The sequence below is a fragment of the Suncus etruscus genome, chromosome 5, assembly GCF_024139225.1.
Source record: "Suncus etruscus isolate mSunEtr1 chromosome 5, mSunEtr1.pri.cur, whole genome shotgun sequence".
Taxonomy (NCBI): domain Eukaryota; kingdom Metazoa; phylum Chordata; class Mammalia; order Eulipotyphla; family Soricidae; genus Suncus; species Suncus etruscus.
The window spans coordinates 153,995,432-154,014,739 of record NC_064852.1 but is presented as its reverse complement, the minus strand read 5'-3'; the positions used below and the strand labels follow the sequence as shown (position 1 = coordinate 154,014,739).

General features: G+C 49.0%; 2 protein-coding genes across 2 annotated transcripts in view; one reads left to right on the top strand and one right to left on the bottom strand.

Annotated features, from left to right (window-relative positions):
• TP53INP1 (tumor protein p53 inducible nuclear protein 1) overlaps nucleotides 1-19,308 on the top strand; it is a 914,054-nt gene that overhangs the window by 310,479 nt on the left and 584,267 nt on the right. The gene's annotated exons all lie outside the window — the stretch shown is intronic.
• Nucleotides 1-19,308, bottom strand: part of MATN2 (matrilin 2) — an 89,946-nt gene that overhangs the window by 13,654 nt on the left and 56,984 nt on the right. The window contains exons 7-10 of the mRNA XM_049773959.1: nucleotides 18,133-18,255; nucleotides 14,583-14,705; nucleotides 14,269-14,391; nucleotides 5,062-5,184 (exon numbers count right to left, since the gene is read on the bottom strand). Of these exons, the coding sequence (XP_049629916.1) occupies nucleotides 5,062-5,184; nucleotides 14,269-14,391; nucleotides 14,583-14,705; nucleotides 18,133-18,255 (492 nt within the window). The remainder of the gene's footprint in view (nucleotides 1-5,061; nucleotides 5,185-14,268; nucleotides 14,392-14,582; nucleotides 14,706-18,132; nucleotides 18,256-19,308) is intronic.

The following is a 19,308-nucleotide window of genomic DNA, read 5'->3' as shown; positions in this document are numbered from 1 at the left end:
CTCACCATCCATCCATCCATCCATTCATTCATTCACTGATTCTTCTATCCACTGCTCCCCCAGCCATTAGCCTGACCATTCATCCACCTACTAATCATCATCCCACCATCCAACCATCTACCCAGTTAGAGAGCCAAACATCCATCCATCCACATACCCATTCATCTATCCACCTGTTCCCCCATCCACCTGTTTGACCATCCATCTACCCACTAACCATTTACCCACCCACCCACCCACCCATCCATCCATCCATCCATCCATCCATCCATCCATCCACCCATTCATGCAGACACACATCCACCACCCTCCACCATCTACCCATCTTTATCCCTATCCATCCATCCATCCATTTATCCATCCATCCATCCATCCTCCATCCTTTGCTCCCTTCTTCCTCAGTCCTTTCTTCCATCCATTCTACCCTTCCTCACTCTCTCCATTCCTTCTTTATCCATTCTTTCTCTATATCCATCTATCCCCCATCCCCTGCCCCAGCTATGCCAGGGAGCCGGGGATAGGGGCAGAATGAAGGAGAGAGGAAAATGGTGGTTGGGACTCTGTGATGGGGGGACAGGCTGGGCTCAGGTATGGAGTACAGCTGGGCCTCAGGCCCATCTAATATAGGTGCCCTCTCCAAATTCTTCCCTAGTCTCCTTGTCCCCAGCACCAAGTTGGGGGCCTTAAGAATGCAAGCCCCCAATAGCCTCAGAGAAGCTTAAGACACTAGAAAGAATAGTTGGTGAATAACACTAACCATGAAAATCTAATTTTGGGCCATGTCCCAAAGGTGGGGAACAAGAATTTCATCTGGGCCCGGAGGGAGAGATAGCACAGCGGCGTTTGCCTTGCAAGCAGCCGATCCAGGACCAGAGGTGGTTGGTTCGAATCCCGGTGTCCCATAGGGTCCCCCGGGCCTGCCAGGAGCTGTTTCTGAGCAGACAGCCAGGAGTGACCCCTGAGCAACACCGGGTGTGGCCCAAAAACAAAAACAAAAACAAAGAATTTCATCTATATATATATATAAAAAGAATTCCATTTATTTATTTATTTATTTATTTATTTATTTATTTATTTATTTATTTATTTATTTTGGTTTTTGGGCCACACCCGGTAACACTCAGGGGTTACTCCTGGCTATGCGCTCAGAAGTCGCTCCTGGCTTGGGGGACCCTATGGGACGTCGGGGGATCGAACCGCGGTCCGTCCAAGGCTAGCGCAGGCAAGGCAGGCACCTTACCTCCAGCGCCACCTCCCGGCCCCAAGAATTCCATTTATTGAGGTGAGATAAACTGGGACAATGGGGACAAATAGGACACTCTCAGGGATGTGTGGTGATAGGACACTGTAGCATGGGGCCCTGCTATTAACAGAACTGTAAACTACTGTGTCTAAAATAAAAATAGGGGCTGGAGAGATAGCATGGAGGTAAGATGTTTGCCTTTCATGCAGAAGGACAGTGGTTCAAATCCCAGTGACCCATATGGTCCCCCGAGCCTGCCAGGATCCATTTCTGAGCATAGAGCCAGGAGTAACCCCTGAGTGCTGCCGGGTGTGACCTAAAATAAATAAATAAATTGTTTTGGTTTTTAGGTCACACCCAGTGGCGCTCAGGGGTTACTCCTGGGTCTGCGCTCAGAAGTGCTTCTGGTAGGCATGAGGTACTATATGGGATGCCGGAATTTGAACCATTGTCTGTACAAATCTGCTGCAGGCAAAGCAAAGGCCCTACCACTGTGCTATCTCTCCAGCCCCTAAAATAAAAATACATTTGAAAATAAAGATTTTGAACAAAAGTTAATCATAACTGGAAAACATGAAATTCTGGAAACATGAAAACATGAGGGCCCGGAGAGATAGCACAGCGGTGTTTGCCTTGCAACCAGCCGATAAGGACCAAAGGTGGTTGGTTCGAATCCCGGTGTCCCATATGGTCCCCCATGCCTGCCAGGAGCTATTTCTGAGCAGATAGCCAGGAGTAACCCCTGAGCACCGCCGGGTGTGGCCCAAAAAACAAAAAAAAAAAAAAAAAAAAAAAAAAAACAAAAAACATGAAAAACTGGAAATTCTACTTATCTCCCCACCCTTTTTTTTGCTTTTTGGGCCACACCCAGTGACGCTCAGGGATCACTCCTGGCTCTGTGCTCAGAAATTGCTCCTGGCTTGGGGGACCATATGGGATGTCGGGGATTAAACTTTGATTCGTTCTAGGTTAGTGTGTGCAAGGCAAACATCCCACTGCTTACACCACCACTCCAGCCCCTTACTTATCCCTTTTAAAGAATGATTTATATTGGGGCCAGAGTGATGGCACAATGGTAGGGCATTTGCCTTGCACACAGCTGACCCAGGATGAATGCAGTTTGATCCCCCAGCGTCCCATATGGTCCCCAAGCCAGGAGCAATTTCTGTGCACAGAGCCAGGAGTAACCCTTGATCATCACCGGGTGTGGCCCAAAAAACAAACAAACAAAAAAGAATAATTTATATTGGGGCCAGTGTGATAGCACAGCGGTAGGGCATTTGCCTTGCACATAGTCAACACCGGACGAAGCCCAGTTCAATTCCTAGCATCCTATACAGTCCCCTGAGCCTGCCAGGAGTGACTTCTGAGTGCAGAGCCAGGAGTAACCCCTGAGCGTTGCCAGGTGTGACCCAAAAAATCCCCTCCAAAAAATAATTATTTATATTTTTATTTTGTAATCCCACTCCTTAGTGCTCAGGGGCTATTTCTGTCTTGGTGCTCAGGAGTGACTTGCTTGTCTATCTAGGCTTTAAAGGAGGAAGGATGAGGTTAGGTCACACTTAGCAGTGCTCAGGACACACTCCTGGCACTGTGCTCAGGGATCCTTCCTGGAGGGGCCAAGAGAATTATATGCTGTGCCCAGATCAGGAACATGCATTATGCCTGTACTCTCTCTCCAGTTCATTTTTGTGGGTTTTTTTTGGGGGGGAGGGTGTTACTAGGAGTAACTTCTAGCAGTGCTTGGTAGGGGCCTTCTACGGTGCTGGGGTGCTAGGGATCAAAGTGGGGTTGGTGACATGCAAGCTAAGTACCTTAACTTCTCTACCAATTCTCCATTGCACTCCCATCTTTTTTTTTGTGTGTGTGTGAGTTTTTCATTTATTTTTATTTTTTTGTAAGAATTTATTTAGGAGACAAAATAATTGATTAACATAATGAGGTAAACTAACATAACATAATATAGTGATATAACATAACATATGATATAATTGATATAATAATAATACATGTAAGTCAAAGGAAGTTTCTGTTTTTACATATTTTTTTTCCATAATGGCTTACATATCTTTCACAGTAGTATTTTAGATACATATTAACATTGGGTCAGGGGAATACCCATCATCAACTATGTCCTCTCCCATTCTAGTTCCCTTTCTACAACCCATATACCCCACCATCACCCCCCGGGCTGCTAGAGTAGGTGGACCCCTGTTTGTCTGCTTACTATTAGTGATCACATATCTGTTTGGTCCTGAAACCCTCGTTTCCCCTTCTATTTAAGAGGCAGAGCTAGAAAAATCGAGGTATGTGGTTTTGTTTGAAGGCAAGAAAAGCAATAGGATGGGGTACAAAATAAGAGGAAAAAGAAAAAAAAAAACGAAGTCAAAAGTCAAATATGCTGAAAATGGGGTGAGTCTCTCTAGAGGCTTCCAACCTCAGTTTGAGAGAGGATGTGAAAAAGGTAATTGAAATACCACAACAATACCGAAAAAATTATCGAATTAAATAACCGGTGAGCACTACAGCAATAAAGATAGGCACCACACTATAGTCTCGGTTCTGAAATCAACTCATGCTTGAGTGCAAAAAGAAAGAGAAAGACAAGACAAAATAAAATAAAATAATATTGGAGACATCAACCATAATCTCCACACCAAAATAAAGACGTCAAAAAAAATCGATCAATCAATAAATAAACATGTGGAAAAATAATTGTTTTGTGTTTTTTTTTTCTCCTTTTCTGTATTCCCCTGCATAGGCACAGTAACTATTGGGGTTATTGTAGAGGGAATTCCCTCGACCTAGGAGATACAGGGTTTGTCCACCCCTGAAGTATACTGTCATGGGATTAACTCTAGACTCCTTGTGCACTCCCATCTTTAAATATGCCACCCAGAGTTGCTGTTTGTGAGGTGTTTTGAGTAGTTTGAGATTAGAGATGACAGTAACTCTAGAAATCATTTTCTTTGGGATATCCATTCCCACCCCTCTGTGGTGCTTGAGATGCGGCGAGACTCCATTTAGGACATAGCTTTCTATGATTTTAATTTTTTTGGAGGGTGTTCACACCCAGAAGTGCTCAGAGACACCTCACTCTGAGCTCAGGGGCCATACCGGGCAGTGCGCTGGGGACCATATGTGATGCTGGGGATTAAATCAGGGTCACGGAGGGCAAGACAAACTCCTTAATCCCTGGACTAGCTCTCTGAGCCCTGAACCCAGATTCTTACCTGCAAAACAAGTGCAATACCATTAGGCTACATCCTCGTGTCTGGTCATCATATTGTTTGCGGGGGAGCTTTAAAAACATCCAGACAATAGTACAAACTTCCTAGAAATCCCATAGTTAGTTTCCCTTATCAATCAACATCGAAAATAGCAGCAACATATTTGTTTCAACAAATGGACCAATATCACTACTGTTGTCCAGATCTGGGTCGGGGCTCAGGATCCGATTCCATTTTGGATCCCACGTTCCCACTGAGTGGCCTTGAGGCACTGACGTGGTTTCTGAAGTACCTGCTTTATTCAGAGATCAGACTCTGGGTTTCTGCAGAAGTCAGACAGCCTCGAGGGCTGATACCATTAAAAGCAGACTCCAGGAATGAAGAGATGGTAGTACAGAGGTTAAGGCACTTGCCTGGCAGTGCAATCAGACAGACTTCAGAGTTCAAATAAAAGATACCAATGTGCTCCCCTGAGTGACCAGTCGAAGTCACTCCTGAACTCAGCGTCAGGAACCACCTCTGAGCACCACTAAGTGTCCCAAATGGAAAACCAAAAGAAACAAAATTTAAGAACATAACCCCACTTACTCCTGCAGGTCTTGCCGTCCTCACTGAGCTTGTACCCTTCATAACACTGGCACACGAATGAGTCCCTGAGGCTAACACAAGAATGTTCACAGCCATGGTCCCCCAAAGCACACACATCCAATTCTGAGGGCACACAGAGAAGAAATGGAACAGGAATGATTCAGAGCACAGCGACTTGCTGCAGTTTAAAAGTCATTTTAAGGGGAGAGGGACTGGAGCAAGAGGACAGGGGTTTTGCTTTGTTTTGGGCCAACCTGAGTTCGATCCCTCAGCACCCCTTATGGTCCCCCAAACACTGCTATAAGTGATCCCTGAGCACAGAGCCAGGAGTTAATCCTGAGCACTGCCATGTGTGGCCTAAACACAAACAAAAAATTACTTTAAATTTGAACTTGAAACTGAAATACTACTTTACTCCACAGTGCACTTTCAAAACAGAGTAGATTTCTGCACCACCTTTTTTTTTTTTTTATTTAAACACCATGGTTACAAGGTTGTTCATAATAGTTTCTTTTCCCCACAAAGTGATTTATGATTGAGTTACAATCATACAATGTAAAACAACCTTCACTAGTGCACATCTCTCTCTCTCTCTCTCTCTCTCTCTCTCTCTTCATTTTTGACATTGTGGTTTGCACTGCTGCTAATGAAGGGGTGCCATGAATGTTCCTTTCATATTAGCCCTTCTCTATTCTTTCTTTTTTTAGCTCCTGGCAGGCACGGGGGACCCTATGGGACACCGGGATTCAAACCAACCACCTTTGATTCTGGATCGGCTGCTTGCAAGGCAAACGCTGCTGTGCTATATCTCCGGGCCCAGCCCTTCTCTATTCTAATTGCCCCTCTGCTCTTTATGGCAAGCTTCCTACTGGTCCTCCTAAAGCTCATCTCTATTGTCTATGGATATCATTCCCACACTGTCTTTTATTTCCCTTATATCCCACAGACAAGTCTGCACCAACTCTTTTTTTTTTTGGCCACACCCTGCAGCGCTCAGGGGTGACTCCTGGCTCTATGCTTAGAAATCGCTCCTGGCAGGCTCAGAGGACCATATGGAATGTAGGAATTCAAACCACTGTCCTTCTGCATGAAAGCCTTCCATGCTATCTGTATGGCCCCCTTTTCTTATTATTTTTTGTTGTTGCTATTATTGTGGAAGCCTCTCCAGTAGTAATTGGGGGACCATGTGATTCTGGGGAGCAAATCTATCTTCTTGCACCAAAGCCTTTACTCAGCCCTTTAGCGGCCTTGCTGCCACTCAACAACCCTATAAGTACTCTTAGGGGCTTTTCAGTTGTTGGACTGGGGGCCACATCCAACAGTGCTTAGGGCTAGGGCTTATTTCCAGTTTGAGGGACCATATGGGATGCGGGGATCAAACCTGAACCAGCATGTGCAAGGCAAATGCCCTCCTGACTGTACTATCACTCTAGCACCCTATAACTACATTTTTGTTTGTTTGATTGGTTTGGGTTTTTTTTTTTTGTTTGTTTGTTTTGGTTTGGTTTGGTTTGGTTTTTGGGACACACCCGGCGGTGTTCAGGGGTTACTTCTGGCTGTCTGCTCAGAAATAGCTCCTGGCAGGCACGGGGGACCCTATGGGACACCGGGATTCGAACCAACCACCTTTGGTCCTGGATCGGCTGCTTGCAAGGCAAACGCCGCTGTGCTATCTCTCCGGGCCCAGGTTTTGGTTTTAGGGACACATCTGGCAGTATTCAGGGGTCACTCCTGGTGGGCTCGGGGACCATATGGGATGCCAGGCATCAGACCAAAGTTAACTGCATATGAGGTAAACACTCTACCTGCTGTTCTATCACTCTTTTTTTTGTTTTTGTTTTTGTTTTTGGGTCACACCTGGCAGCGCTCAGGGGTTAATCCTGGCTCTGTGCTCAGAAATTGCCCCTGGCAGGCACCAGGAACCATATGGGATGCTGGGATTCGAACCACCGTCCTTCTGCATGAAAGGCAAACTCATTACCTCCATGCTATTTCTCCGGCCCCTGTTCTATCACTCTTGCCCCCTCCCATGACTACTTATAAAACAGGCAAAAACCAAATATAATTCTTCCCTATGGCATTCTTTTTGTTTGTTTTTGAGCCACACCTGGCAGTGCTCAGGGCTTTCTTATTCCTAGCTTATTATTCCTTTCTTATTCCTAGACTCAGGGGGCCACTCCTGGTGGGGCCAGGGGACAAACAGATAGGGCCAGTGATAGAACCTGGGTTAGCCACCAGCAAAGCAAGCACTTGTTTATCCTGTACTGCATCTCTAGCCCTTGCTAAGTATTTATTTTTCTTTATTTCTTTTTTATTTTGGTTTTTGGGCCACACACGGTGGTGCTCAAGGATTACTCCTGGCTCTGCACTCAGAAATCGCTCTTGGCAAGCTCAGGGGATCATATGGGATGCCAGTTATTGAATCTGGGTCCCTCCTGGTCAGCAGCTTGCAAGGCAAATGCTGTGCTATCACTCTGGCCCCCATAAGCATTTTTTTAAGTGGGAAAAAACATCGTGTGAGTTAGACCAGGCGGCCATTTCCAGTCTCATTCATCAGTTCAGGAAAAGGAGGTTGGGCCTGGCCAAGATCAACTGCTACTAAGCGGCCAAGCCAGACACGACATACAATCCTGAACATAAACTCCACATCTCCTCACTCACACCACAATTCTGGCTCTTCAAGGAAGCCACAGACACAGAGCGATCAGCCTTCCTTGGGGACCGTGCCTGTCAGCTTCCAAAAGCACCGCAGACATCCTGAAGCCAGGGAAATTGTTATGTGAATGGAACAGCTGAGGTGGGTCCAGCCGCTGGCCTGCCCTGCATAAGATTCATGCAGAACCTTCCGGAAAGCTTGGGGTCGTCCCTCAGGAACCAAAGCATGGAAACACAATTCTAGAGTCCAAAAATGCAGGCAGCCAGCTGGACCTGAGGTGGGATTCCCCACACACACACACCCCTGCCCTAAATTTACAGTAAAAACACCCCACTGTCAAAGGTAAGAGCTGGCATACTCTCAAGTCACAATCTCCTGAGCACTCCCCTCCTTTGTGGAGTGCTCTCCAGACCTGGCTCCTGGCTCTAATGAAGGTTTTTCCTCTTGAAAAGTGGAGGGCCAGAGAAGCTGAAGAGACAGTACAGCAGGGAGGGACCTTGCCTTGCTCACAGTCAATCCAGATTCATCCCTGCTATTCCATATAGACCCCAGACCTCTGCCAAGAGTGATTTCTGAGTGCAGAGGCAGGAGTCATCCCTGAACACCAGTGAGAGTCCCTACCTCCAAAAACAAGAAAAGTAGAAGGGGGTTCCCCACTTCCCCATGCTGGGGATCCAAGCCTGCACAAAGGACCTGTTTCACCCAGGTATGGTACAGAGCAGATGAGGACTGTTGCTCTCAGAAGTTGACCACCCCAGAAGCTAAATCCCTGACCAGCTGCTACAATCTCACTGAACCTCACCGAAGGGCACAAGAGTCCCCTGCAGAAGCAAAGCCCTCAAGCTCAAACTCTTATGAGAGCAGGCTTCCTTTCCTCTCCTTTTCTATTTGCTAAATGCAAGCAAGTAAGATGGGCTGGCTAGGCTGCACACTCTGTATGGACTACTTTTCTCTGCAAGAAGCAGGATCCCAGAATCGGTAGTACCAGCATTGCCAACAGCATGGGTGAGCAGAGCCATTATGCCCAGAGCAGAGCTTATTGCAAAGTACCCAATCATTGTATCGTGATACCATGGCCTGGACTGTCCAGAGGTGGTGTGAGTCATTTTGCCATGTTTTGACAAAAGAACATGTCTGAACTGAGGTTTGGAGAGCTGTGTCCATGACAGCAGCCTAGCAATGACAGAATTAGTCCCCAAATTAGTCCCCAAATCCATCAGGAGTGGATGGATCTGGATTGCAGGGAGCATCAGAGTAGGCGTGTCCTGACCTCTGTCATGAGTCATTTTAGGTTGAGTGGCAGCCCTATGTGTGATCTAGCTTTTAGTGAGATTATGCTGTGGGAAGAACTTTGACTTGGAGAGGAAAGAGTTAAGACAGGTAAATAAGGGGCTGGAGAGATAGCATGGAGGTAAAACGTTTGCCTTGCATGCAGGACGGTGGTTCGAATACCAGCATCCCATCTGGTCCCCAAAGCCTGCCAGGAGTAAACCCTGAGCACTGCCAGGTGTGATGCAAAAACAAAAACAAAACAAAACAAAACAAAAAAGACAGGTAAATAAGGTACAATCATGACAAAAAAATTTTTAGGATAGGTTCAAAAGGAAGAATGCCTCAAGCAGACACATAGCCGATGTTCATGTAGAAAAAGAAATTAAGGGGCCAAAGCTATAACACAGTGGTAGGGCATTTGCCTTGCATGCAGCTGACCCAGGACAAGCCCAGATTTGATTCCCGGCATCCCATATGGTCCCCCGAGCCTGCCAGGGGCAATTTCTGAGTGCAGAGCCAGGAGTAACCCGTGAGCACTGCCGGGTGTGACCCAAAAAACAAATAAACAAAAAAAAGGAATGAAAATTCAAGTGATACAGTTATTAGAGATTAGCAAGACCCCAATTAAGTAATCTTGAATAGAAGAATTTATGTTCCTACAGCCAAACCCATTTCATGCCTTAAAAGGGTGTGGCTGATATTACATTGGATTCCAGCTGGAAGCTTTACTATCCCTCTCTGGGCTCAAAAATGTTTTATTTCATCAAAACCATGTCCTTGAAATGAAGCATGGTTTTCTCTCCACCTCTATGGTAAAAGTGGCTGTTATTTTGCATAGGTACACTAAGAGCGGGGATAATAACTTTTTTTTTGTTGTTTTTTGTTTTTCGGGCCACACCCGTTTGCTGCTCAGGGGTTACTCCTGGCTAAGCACTCAGAAATTGCCCCTGGCTTGGGGGGACCATATGGGACGCCGGGGGATAGAACCCCAGTCCTTCCTTGGCTAGCGCTTGCAAGGCAGACGCGCCACCTCGCCGGCCCCAATAACTTTTAACTAGATTTAGATTAGAGGGAGGATCACATATATCCTGGGCCCAGAAACTTGGCCAGCGATGGTCTACTGCACACACGCTTGCACCCAGGGAAGGAAACAGTTTGGAACTATTCACTGCAGTGCGGTATAAATTAACAAAAAGCAGGAAACATCTGAGAGTGAAGCCCAGGGGACCACAGAGATTCTTGAGCACAGAGCCATGTGTAACCCCAGAGCACCGCCAGATGTGGCCCCAAAACACACACAACACAACACAAAAAAGGTTCCTGTCCCTTTCATACGGAGGGGGGCAGGGTAAATGGGGCTAGAGGGGGCCGGGGAGGTGAGAGGCTATAAGGGTGACAATGCTCCACATCTGGATCCCACAGCTGGTGAGTCATGAGGCTGGGGTGTTACCATCCAGAGGAGTATGGTCTGAGGGTGCACATTGGTGGGGGATGCCACACAGGAAGTTATTAAAGCCACCCCCATAATGGGACAGTGGCAAGCCACAGACACCACCTGCCTGGGGGGTGTAACCACAGAGAGAAAGAGATAATTCTGCTGTCTCTGTCTATTTTTAGAATAAAACCAAGAAGCCAAATTCTGGCCAGTGTTCTAGAAGCTTTTGCTCAACCACCCATGAGACCATTGAACTGAGTTAGGTACTCTGTTATGTTTTATTATCTCTCAGGGCTGAGAATTGACCTGGGGTCTCACACGCTCAAGGCACATGCTGTAGGGCTGAATCCCTGCGCCCACTCCAGGCATTCTTTAAAGGGCTTCATGTTGGCAGAAAATCCAAAGGGAGGGGACTTGGGGGCTTATGCCATCCCAGCAAGGTCTATTTCCCTATGTATGTTCCCCACATAAGAAAGAGAAGGTGGGGGCCCGGAGAGATAGCACAGCAGCGTTTGCCTTGCAAGCAGCCGATCCAGGACCAAAGGTGATTGGTTCGAATCCCGGTGTCCCATATGGTCCCCCGTGCCTGCCAGGAGCTATTTCTGAGCAGATAGCCAGGAGTAACCCCTGAGCAATGCCGGGTGTGACCCAAAAACCAAAAAAAAAAAAAAAAAAAAAAAAAGAAAAAAAAAGAAAAAAGAAAGAGAAGGTGGGGTAGGAGAGGTAGCACTGTAGGAAGAGCGTTTGCTTTGCACACAGCTGATCCAGGTTTGATCCCCCAAGAAACCCATATGGGTCCTCGAAGAACCACCAGGAGTGATCCCTGAGTGCAGAGCCAGGAGTAACCCCCTGAGCACTGCCGGGTGTGTACCCTCCCAATAAAGATGGCGACCCATCAGGACTCTCCTCAGGCACCTGCAGACCACAAAGGGCTCAACCATCTTCTGTGCAGAGTAGACGAAGAGGGAGATGCTTGGGGCATTCTGTTTCTCCCTCTGTTCCTTGTGATTTAGGAGACAGTATAGTGGGGAGGGCACTTGCCTTACACACGGCAGACCCAGGTTCAATTCCCAGCATCCTACCTGGGTGCAAAGGCAGGGGTTACCACTGAGCATTGCTCGGTGTACACCCCTAAAAAAACCCACTGTATTCTAGCCATATATCTGGCTTTGGCAAGGGTCAAGTGTAGATGCCATTCAGCACCCCCAACTCTTTGTGTCCCCCCTTCTCCAAGGTCTAGACAATGTCTGAGTATGAATGCAGGCCACAGTAGCTAACAGATGGTTACCAGTGCCAAGTGCAGCCACTCAGATAACCCAGTGGCTGAGTTGGGCAGCTCTGTCCTGTACTCCCCGCTATACAGTGGAAATACACCCTTGGGTCAGAGCACATCCCTACGCAACCAGCCACATCCCAGGGCAGAGGAACAGGCCTCTGGGGGTGGTGGCCACAGTTCACACATCAGCCACACAGGAAGCTGAGCTGTGACCGGAATGACCAGCCAGATGGGGAAAGTAGAGTCTTTTCCTTGTGTCTCATTCCAGCTCTCAACATGACTATTGGATGGTTGGGTTTTTTTTTTTTTTTTTTTCCTATTTACTGTTTTTGGGTCAAACCTGGTGGTGCTCAGAGGTTACTTCTGGCTCTTTGTTCAGAATTTGCTCCTGGCAGGCTCGGGGGACCATATGGGATGCATGCAAGGCAAACACCCTACCGCTCTGCTATGGCTCCGGCCCCTGGATGATGGTTTTGTTTTGGGGTCACATCCAGTGGTGCTGGGGTTAGGGCTCCTCCTAGCCTGGGGCTGTTTCCCAGTGGCCCTTGGGATCCATTCACTGTTGGGGGCTGAGCCCAGAGCTCCAGCATGCAAATTCATACTCCAGCACCCCCCACCAAGTCTGTAATATGATTCCACTTTTAATTTCTCTCTTGGTCCACTTGGGAACAGGACTTCAGAGGGGAGCACTTTCTATTTTATGTTTTTAGTTTTGTTTGTTTTGGGACCACGCCTGGTGGTGCTCAGGGGTTACTCCTGGCTCTGCACTCAGAAATTATTGCTGGCAGGCTCAAGGGACCATATGGAGTGCTGGGGATAGAACTACGGTCAGCCGCATGCAAGGCAAACATTCTCCCTGCTGTGCTATCACTCTAACCCCAACAGTATTCTGAGTGAAGAAGGGTTAAGGCACTTGTCTTGCCCATGGTTTACCCTGACTGCATCTCTAACACTACATATGGTTTCCTGAGCACTGTCAGGGGTGAGCCCTGAGCTCTGAGCTTGGGTGTAGCACCAAAACCAAAACCAACAAACACAAAAAGATAAGGGTCTCCATGGACTAGAGCCATTGCAGGGCAATGTAGCTGGGGCTGGCTCTGAGCCCCTCAGCTTCTGCAGCCAGAGTAATGAAGGAAGAGGAAGGAGGAGGGAGGTCTCCCTGGAAACCCCCCTCGACCAGGGCTCACCCTGATACCACAGACCACAATCTGCACTTAAGTGCTGTAGTGAGGGGATTTAATGTAGGGGTCTTTCAGGGGCAAATAGGCAAGAATGGCATGGGATAGGGGTCCATGTAGGGGTCCATGATTACTATTATTGGGTTGAATGCTAGTTGGTTATTATTCCTGCCTTTGGGGTGAAGGAAAACACCAAGAATCAGGGTTCTGTGTAGCCTCACGCTAACAGTGAGGCAGCTGGAAGGCAGCAAGCAAGCCTCAGGGCCCGTCCTTCCTCCCTCTGCCCCCTTTTCCTCCCAAGTTTAGAAGACCTAGAAGGGGTGTGACTGATGCTGAACCAGGTCTGGTTGTGGATGGGGACTAGGAGGAACACAAACCACAGGTCCCATAATGCCCTGCTTGGAGCAAATCCTGACCAGGGACTCTCTCAACTGAAGAAGAGCTAATTCAGGGCCAAGAAAAGATTCCTTCAATTATCTGCTGACTTACTTTTCCACCAATACACTACCAAGCATACTACCAAGCCCAGTTTGAGAGCAAGAAAGATGGGGGATAACACACCCCCATTTCCCAGGTTGCAAGCCCTCAAATAAACTCATTTTCTCCCACCAACTCTCTTTTTTTTTGGGGGGGGAGCACCCCAGAGATACTTAGGACTCACTTCTCATTCTGTATTCAAGAATCACTCCTGGCAGGTTCAAGAGGCCATATGGGATGCCTGGGATTCAACCTGGGTTGGCTGCATACAAAAGCAAATGCCTTACACGCTCAGGCCCCCCAACTAACATACTCTTTCTCTCTGTCTCTCTCTGTCTTGCTCTTTCTCTCTGTCTCTGTCTCTGTCTCTCTCTGTCTCTCTCTCTGTCTCTCTCTGTCTCTCTGTCTCTGTCTCTCTGTCTCTGTCTCTGTCTCTGTCTCTGTCTCTGTCTCTGTCTCTCTCTCTCTCTCTCTCTCTCTCTCTCCTTTCTCCTTCAAGCTCTGAGCACCTAACAAGAGCTCCTCAGTCCATTCCAGGCTTCGCACAGGGGAGGCCCCAGTTCAATTCCTGGAACCATAGGGTCTCCTGAGTCCCTCTCAAAGCTAACCCAGCACAGATCTGAGAGGAGCCCCCGCATATAGGGTGTTACCCTTTCAGCTGAAGCAAAAGGGCTGGGAGGCCTAGGGAGATAGAACAAAGTCCTAGGAACTGCAAGGGTGGGTACGATCTAGGCTGAGACCCCTCGCAGGCTCCCCTGCACAGTCACATCCCAGGAGCCTCAAGAAGACAGTGAGGAACGGAGTCCTCACCCCCCATACACACACACACACACACACACACACACACACACACACACACACACACACACACGCTGCCCACAACCTGACAGCAACCAAACACTGCCACACTCACTGGCACAGGTTTTGCCGTCGTCACGGAGCACGTGTCCCTCTGGGCACTGACAGACAAAGGACGTGTCTGTGCTGACGCAGGCATGCTCGCACCCGTGTTGGCTCAGCAGGCAGTAATCCACACCTGCAAAACCGACAGCCAGTGAGAATGTGCACCACCCAACCCCCCGCAGAATCCACCCGCATGACCGCTGGAGGTCCTGTGAGCCAAGAGAGGAGGAACATGCGGCCCCATCTGCTGCACGCATGCACTTTCCTAAGACTCCCATGCCATGCTCTGCCACCCTCCCACTTGGTTGATGTTGCGGGACTCACGCGAGCAGGTCTTGAGGTCGTCATTGATGAGGAAACCCTCGGAGCACTGGCACACATAGGAGTCATCGGTGTTCAGACAGAGTTGCTCGCAGCCGTGCTCCTGCTGTGCACAGTGGTCCACCCCTGCATGGGGACACGGGCCTTGAAGAGCTGGGGGTCCCCCCCACAAACTCCCCACTAACTGTACTAGTCCAATGCCTGAGATTTTGCGGAGCAAAGGCCCCACCACCTTGAAGGTGACAGGCATGCTGCTTTGGTGCGAGATCTCTTATTGCACCATCTGCAATCTTGCAGCCCAGATGGTGGCAGGTGGTGCCCGCCTGGGGCGAAAGGGATATCTATGTCTAGGTCAAGAGTGTGCCCATAGCCACAAGTGGCCAGCTGTGCTGACAGTGGGGGGTCTTACATCACCCCTGCATGCTGGAATCAATCAAAGTCAGCACCTTCCTCTCCCAGTCTTGAGTTATAGGGTGTCACTCCGTCTCTGTGCCCTCTTTCCCAGTCTGAGAAGAGGGAGGAGAATGGAGACTAGTTTTTTGGGGTACAGGGAGGAAGAGGGGCTGACACATGAGAAGCCCTAGGACAAGACCAACTGCAGATACTTCCTGTCATCAAGAAGCTGTTCTGGGGCCGGAGAGATAGCATGGAGTGTGTTTGCCTTGCATGCAGAAGGACAATGGTTCGAACCCCGGCATCTCATATGGTCCCCCAAGCCTTCCAGGAGTGATTTCTGAGTGTAGAGCCAGGAGTAACCCCTGAACACTGCTGAGTATGACCTCCCCCCAAAAAAGAGAGAAGTTCTGGGGGCCGGAGCAATAATACAGCAGAGAGGGTGTTTACCTCACATACAAATGACCTGGGTTTGATCTCTAGCATCCCATGTGGTCCCCTGAGCACCACCAGGAGGAATTCCTGAGTGCAGAGTTAGGAGTAGTAACCCCTGAGCATCACGGGGAGTGACCTAAAAATTTAGGGGGAAAATATTTTAAAAAAGAAAAACAAAAAAAGTTGTTCGAAGCTAGATCGAGAGTATAGCGGTAGGGCATTTGCCTTGTACGAGACTGATCCAGGCCGAACCTAGGTTCAATCCCTGGCATCCCATATGGCCCCGAAGCCAGGAGCAATTTCTGAGCAAATAGCCAGGAGTAACCCCTGAGAGTCATCTGGTGTGGCCCATAAAACAAAACAAAACAAAACAAAGTTGTTCTAGGTGGCAGAAAGCATAGCAGGTACACTGTTGCACACTGGTACCTTGAGTCCTACCAAGAGTGATCCCCCAGCACAGAGCCAAGACCAGCTGCATGTGGTGCCCACCCCCAAATATGGGGGCCTAAGAAGAATGAGGCTCGCCATGGGGAGCAGCTCCGACATCTCCTATGGAGTGGAACGCACTGACAGAGGCTTCTGTGACCAGGGTGCAGGACCACCAAGTGGCCTCTTGAATTCCCATAGGGCCCACCTCTGATGCCTGCTGATACATTTTGCTTGCTGCCAACACATACAGGATCTCGGGAGCCAGATATCTAACTTCATGTCTGGCTCTGTCTTGACCCATCTTGGGGCTCCAGGGAAAGTGATCATCTTGTGCCTCAGTTTCCCCACCTTCAGATCCAGACAGAATGTGAATGCCTCTTGGGTTGTAATAAAAGTAAAGAGAGACCGAGACCAAAAAAACCAAAAACCAAAAACCAAAACCAAAACAAAAAAAAAAAAACTGGGGCCAGAGAGATAGCATGAAGGTAGGACATTTGCCTTGCATGCAGAAGGACGGTGGTTCGAATCCTGGCATCCTATGTGGTCCCCCGTGCCTGCCAGGAGCATTTTCTGAGCATAGAGCTAGGAGTAACCCCTGAGTGCTGCTGGGTGTGACCCAAAAACCAAAAAAAAGGAAAAAAAAAGAAAGTAAAGGAAGAGAGGGGACTGGAGAGATGTTCAAACACTGGAGCATATGCTTAGCTTCTAGGGGTCCCATGTTTGATTCAGGCACTGCATGGTGCCCTGAGCACAGCTGGATGTGAACCCCAAAACAAAATATTAACAATGTGAATAAATCAGTGAAGAAAGGGACTGTGTGTTTAGATCTGGGGTTCCCTAGGCCCTCAGGGGGAGCAGAATATTCTGGGGACCCTAAAAAGAAGGGCTTGATTGTTCCTTTCTTCCTTTTTATTTTTCCATGAGCTTATCACTGATTTACAATATTAGAAATTGTTTATTTCTTTTTCATTAGATTCCAGAGAGAGAAAAAAATAACTACTTCTCTTCTAAGTTCTCACGGCTCCCCAACCCAGGCAGATGAGGGCAGGGGGGCAAGGAGGTCACATTGTAAGGGGCTCCGTCACAGGGACCCTCACTCACAGGGGTGTCTCTTTGTTGGCCTGCAGTGGGAAGGCCTGCAGGGGGTAGCTTCTCCTTAGATCTGAGCCCAATATCAGATCAGGCATTGACTTGGATACCAATTTTGGAGTTCAAAAGTTCCCTTGCCTCCAAGCACAGGCTTGGAGGCCCAAGGGCCCTTTGTATTTTCTGCAGATTTAGGGGTTCTTGCCTGCGGCAACACTGTCATCCCTCAGCCCTTAAAAGCTGCACTGTCTGCTGACAATCCATGTCTGTCCCCAGGGCTGGGGCATATGTGTGACATTACCCACAGAGCCCCCTCTGTGCAGGCTTGTCCCCAAACCCCCCTCCCACTCCCCGCCCTGCCCTGGGGTGTGGGCAGCTCCCACCCCTGCTGGCTCGAGCCAGGGCAGACAGTGCCTCATAAAAAACCCAGGACCAGCCAGCTGGCAGGACTGGTGAGTTTCCGTGAGCTGACATCACCGCCAGGCGCCTGCTTGGGAATAGTCCAAAAAACAGAGCTAGATCTCCGCTCCCGAGGCCCCTGCCCTTGGGTCGGCACTGCAGAAAGAACCAACTATGCCATAAGTCTGTGTATGTGACTCTTGGGGTCATCTCCACTTTCAAAATATTTTCTGGGGGGTGTGGATGGGGTCCACCAGCTCAGGGACTTCTCCTGGATCTGCTCAGCAATGCCCCCTGACTGGGGGAAACCATGTCATGCTGGAGACTGAACCAGGGCTGCTGCATGCAAGGTAATTCAGTCTCTCCAGCCCATCTCCACTTCTTAGGGGTCTTGGTGTTTTACTTTGTTTTGGGGGACCATGCTCAGCAATGCTTAGGGATTACTCCTAGACCTGCACTCAGGAATTAATTCTGGTGGTGCTCCAGGATACATATAGGATGCCGGGAATTGAACCTTGATGGTCCAAGGCAAGCATCCTCTCTGCTGTACTATCTCTCTAGTAGCCCCCGTCTTCACTTTTTAAAACATGCGGTAGGAAAACCAAAGGTTGGCAAAGCCAATGAAACATTCAAGGCCCCACATAAGATCCGAAGTGTGGCAGAGCTGGGCTCCAGACAACGGCAGGCTGAATTCATCAATGCTTTCAACAGGATAGTATTGGTTCCAAAATAATCTTAGCTATGATCTAGTAAGAGCTGAGTGTGTAGGACTCCTCAGTGACTGACGCCCCCCAACTCTGGGCCTACTCACGGCTGCAGGTCCGGCCATTGGGGTCCAGGGTGTAGCCCCGGTGGCAGCGGCAGGAGAACCCCTCCTCCAGGTTGGTGCATTCGTGCTCACAATGGGGCTTGTATAGTGCACAGTAATTGATTCCTGAGGAGCAAGGGGAGACCCTGTTTAAGGCGCAATGCATCTGGGGACACTGAGCCCAACTTCCTGATGGTTAAATATTCAGGGGCTCTGAGCCCCCAGAGAACAGCACCCGCTCTTGGGAGCAGGTCTAAGAGTGCTCAAAGGTCCCTTTGGGTTCTCCAGCATCCATCTCTCCCCTCTGTTGGCCAGAGAGTTACAGTGGGTAGAAGGCACTGGTCCCCATTCCCAGTGCATTTATCTTCCAGGGACCCTGCCCTGAGGATTCCCAGCATGGGGCGGCCCCCTGCTCTGCAGAATTTCCAGAAGAAGAAATGCGAGCTTGTTGCATAGGTACCCAGGGATGCCAAAGAGGCAGGAAATGGCAGGGGCAGAATCCAGGGTGCAAATGATTTCACTCATTCCGGGTGAGATCAAGGCTGCCTCAGAAACAGGGGGATGCTAAGAGGTTGCCGAGATGGGTAACGGTGACCCCCCGCCCCACCCTGGCTCCAGCTGGAGAGATGTGGGGGTTCTCCTCACTAGAAAGATGCAGGGGTTCCCTTTACTATAGAGATATAGCAGCTCAGCCCCTGCCTGCGGCAGGTTAGGGGAAGCTGCAGAACCGTCCAGAGAAGATGGGCCTGGGTGTGGTGTGGGAAGGCCTGTTACTAGGTCCAGGTTTTCCCACCCTCGGTAGCTGAACCAGTCGAATACCTCACTGCGACTCACTGCTGGCCTTTCTGGGCACAGAGAAGGCACTGACAGTTCCTCCTCTTCCCCTTGCCACACTGTCTCCTGGGGATCAGCACTGATCCCTCAGTCCTGAATCGTGGCCTGAGTGGAGCCAAGCTCTGTAACCAGGTTCTCCTCGTTAGTGACTGGCTCAGTACCAGAATCTTTACAAATGAGGGTCTCTGTGACTGGGGGCAGCGGCCACAAAGAACCACTGGGTTCTGCATAGGGAAGTGCTCTGCTTGGTATTGGGGGGGATTTCACTGCTTTCCAAAAAGGCTGATCAGAACACAGTCCCAGCCACTGTAAATGAAGGTTTCTTGGTCACACCATTCACTGGCA